The following is a 3,583-nucleotide window of genomic DNA, read 5'->3' as shown; positions in this document are numbered from 1 at the left end:
AAAAAAAAAAAAATATATATATATATATATATATATATATATATACAGTGCTGAAGGGCATGAGTGTGAAACCAAATGGATACTTTGGGAATATTTATTGCATCTTACCCCAAATATCTGGAGTGACAATTAGCACAAAATGAGAAATTGTAATCATTTCTAAATAGTAATAAAGAGAGATTAAAATCGTGTAGATGGCATGTCTAGCTAAGTGCACACATTGGTGCGTGCAACAATATTCTGTTGATTTTTCTTCATGTTTGGAAATATTCAATGCATGTAACTTCATTAAAAAAATGACATGTAAGACTAGGCTTGTTCAACACTCTGAAAAGCAGACATCTATTGAAATATCATGTCGTATACTGTAAACTGATAAAATGTTGTCCTATAGAAATCAGACACATACATAATTAAAGATGTCATAAAAATGCAATCGTTTTTATAAAGATAATGGCATTTTGCTGGAGAGGGGGCGGGAAACACTCACCACAAAAAAAATCATTAAACTGTAGAAAGATACACTGATCACTAAACAGTGCATACATGAATCAAAATGTCACAATGCACATGATAAAAGTGTGCAAAAAACCACATGTCAATCAACAATAATATGGTGGCTACAAGGTCAACCTGAAAGAAATAGTGTGCTTATAAATAAATGGAAATAAATGACATTCCGGGCCTTTATTGTATGGCTTCTCTTTTTGTCATAATGATTAGATATGCTTTCTGCAGAATTCATGATGGCCATAAAACCACTCATTAAAAGAGTCAGCAAATTAATTTCAAGTTCGAACAAACAGTGTGTGTGTTCATCCAAGAAGTTTTTGATGAGTGTTTAGATTGTCAGTGAATGAAAAACACAAGAACTTTATACATAAACCATGGACATCCAATCAACACAGAAGCCAAGAACCAACTTCCAGAATTGTTGTGCTGGGCTCCAAACACATTCTTTTGTGTTTCCAGCTCCTGAATACAGTAACAGTAGTTTAAAGAAGTTTAAAATTATTACGTTGAAAAACAATTTTTCATTTATTTTATGTATAGGAGTCTACTGTAGCTCTCCTCAGACACACCAGTAGAGGGCATTGGATCCCATCACAGATGGTTATGAGTCACCAAGTGGTTGCTGGGAATTGAACTCAGGACACCTGGAAGATCAGTCAGTGCTCTTAACCACTGAGCCACCTCTCCAGCCCCTAAAATTATTTTTGATGAGCATTATTTTGCTACTTCTCTCATGTACAGGCAGCTGAAGTAAGACCTTGCTTTGGTTGATAGATGTTCCTACTCATTCCAAGCCAACTGACTTTTCAGATACAGATGAATGAGTGGCCCACTCATGCAGCCATGGGATCTGAAGAGCCTGAAGAGACTCTCTTTAGACTTAACCAGTACTCTGCCTTGCATGGATAAATAAGAAAACATTTTCAGTTTTAAATGGAACTGCTGTCACAACCCTGTCTTGGTGGACAATGCACATGTAACAAAATGCACAGAAGAAAGAACAGAAGAAGTAGGGGCTGAAGAGATGGTTCAGTCATTAAGGAATTGGGTGTTCCTGCAGAGGACCTGGCTTTGGTTCCCAGCACTGGTGCAGCTGCTTACAGCCAATATGGTAACTACAGCTCCAGTGGCTCGGACACCCTCTTCTGTCCACTGTAGGCACCAGGTACATACATCCATGAGGACACACCAAGTATGCACATAAATGAAATGGATCTTTAGAGAACAAGAGTAGAGTCAATTATTTAAAAGTGGGAAAACTTAAATGGAATGCAAGCTATGTAACAGGATGAAATTGTTTTAGGTGCTTGCGGTAGAAAACCTGATTTTCTTCTTCTTCTTCTTTTCTTTCATTTCATTACTATATAGGAATGGCTTTTCTCACTTCTTCTAATATCGTTTGTATATCAATTATCCTCCAATTTGCATCAAGTTCATGACGCTCCTGAAATGTCTGTGGTGGATCTGGGACGTGTTGATAACTTTAACGATTCTAATTATATTATTGTGTTTGCTCCTGAGTCCGAAGCCACCCATGAGATAATGAACAAAATGGCCTCAGCTCCATTCATGAAAGGTATGCTCTGTGGGACTTCAGGAACTCATTTCCTTACTTTCAACGCACACACATTCATTTTAGGATTTGCCTGGGGGGGGGGGATGTGTTGAATGTTGACATCTCTAGAGTTGATTCACGAGATTGTTGGATATGATGTTCTGAGGTAAAGAAGCATATCTTTTTCTGTTTTTGTTTTCTGATATATTTTATTTTTCTTTATGGCATCTTTAGAGTTGATTCTTTTGTATTATTTTTCTGTTACAGTCACTTTAATCTAGGATCATGTCTCTAATAGCTCTTATTTTTAATCAACTTGTTCCCCAACTCCCCGCTATCATGAATCCTATCACTACCTTTTTTTCTAATAGCCGATTCATCATGAATAGACTTTGTTTCATCTTCCAACAAAAAATATGATTTGTCTTCGCCATTTATTGCAAGATGCTCCAGGTAGTCCACAGTGTAGCATTCAATCTTTTATGAGGGACTTACAGAAGCCATGTGTCTCCTGTGTGCCAATTGCAAAGAAGCATATCTTGCTCCAGTAATCTGGCTGAGCAATTGTACACCAAAGAATGGTTAATATTCATCATAAATCATATCAGAATAAGATGAGTCCGGGAAAAGATGTGTGGTTTGGGGAAGATGCTCAGATTCTCACTGGCAGTGGCAGTGTGACTGTAATATCCCAAATACATTAGAATGAAGGGAGAAAATGAGGCATCGGGAATACCCAGAGGCGGTGCTCATCATAAAAGCAGATGACAGAGAGTTCCTGGTATTTCACCATGTAAGGGATAGCGGAAGAAGCTCTTGCAGCCCACAGACTAACATGGCATCTTTCTGTAGGGTTAGTATAATAGCAAAGAGGCCAGGGGATATCTGAGAGAGTCCGAGGAGACTCCCATGAGATCTAAGGACAGCAGCTTAAACAGTTTTTAGTAGTTGAACTAGCAGGATAGTCCTAGAATGTTGTTCTTAGGTGTCAGGAGTATAAGCTAGGAGAGAGCAAATAGATACCCAGGGAGTAGTCGCCTCTCTTCCTGTGACCTAGAAACCACAGAGTCTCAGTGTGGAAGGAAGGCGAGGCAAAGGTCCAGGCTAGGAATTTTCTGGGGTGAGAGTTCCTGTCTTTCCAGATGGCTACGAAACCACCAGTGCTGATAGGTCAAGGGACCTGGCAACTGACTTAGCATAAATGGGGCTTCTACTCACGTGAGTATCCAAATCTCAACAGACATTTTAAGCCCATAATTTCAGGATGAGGAGGAAAGAAACATTTAATCATTTTTTTTATTAAATGTCAATAAAAATGGGCTCTTATAATGAAATTTTGTGAATTAAGAGGAAATAACACCATGACCCCTATATGGCCTATGCTATTATTTCACAAACAAATAAACAGTAAAACTATTATTTTATAAAAGTTTTCCACTAGCAAGTAAGGAGGAGGAGGGGATAGAGGGAAGAGGAGGAGGAGGAGAAGGAGGAGGAGGAGGAGGAGGAGGAGGA

At 38.5% G+C, this 3,583-nt stretch overlaps 1 protein-coding gene across 2 annotated transcripts in view; it reads left to right on the top strand.

Moving 5' to 3' along the window:
• Abca9 (ATP binding cassette subfamily A member 9) overlaps positions 1-3,583 on the top strand; it is a 68,424-nt gene that overhangs the window by 3,634 nt on the left and 61,207 nt on the right. For both annotated transcript variants that reach the window (XM_021211669.2, XM_029545735.1), the window contains one exon: positions 1,882-2,089. In XM_021211669.2, the coding sequence (XP_021067328.1) occupies positions 1,882-2,089 (208 nt within the window). The remainder of the gene's footprint in view (positions 1-1,881; positions 2,090-3,583) is intronic.

Source organism: Mus pahari, chromosome 14, assembly GCF_900095145.1.
Source record: "Mus pahari chromosome 14, PAHARI_EIJ_v1.1, whole genome shotgun sequence".
NCBI lineage: Eukaryota > Metazoa > Chordata > Mammalia > Rodentia > Muridae > Mus > Mus pahari.
The sequence above is the reverse complement of the archived record's forward strand: the minus strand, read 5'-3'. Positions and strand labels throughout refer to the sequence as shown.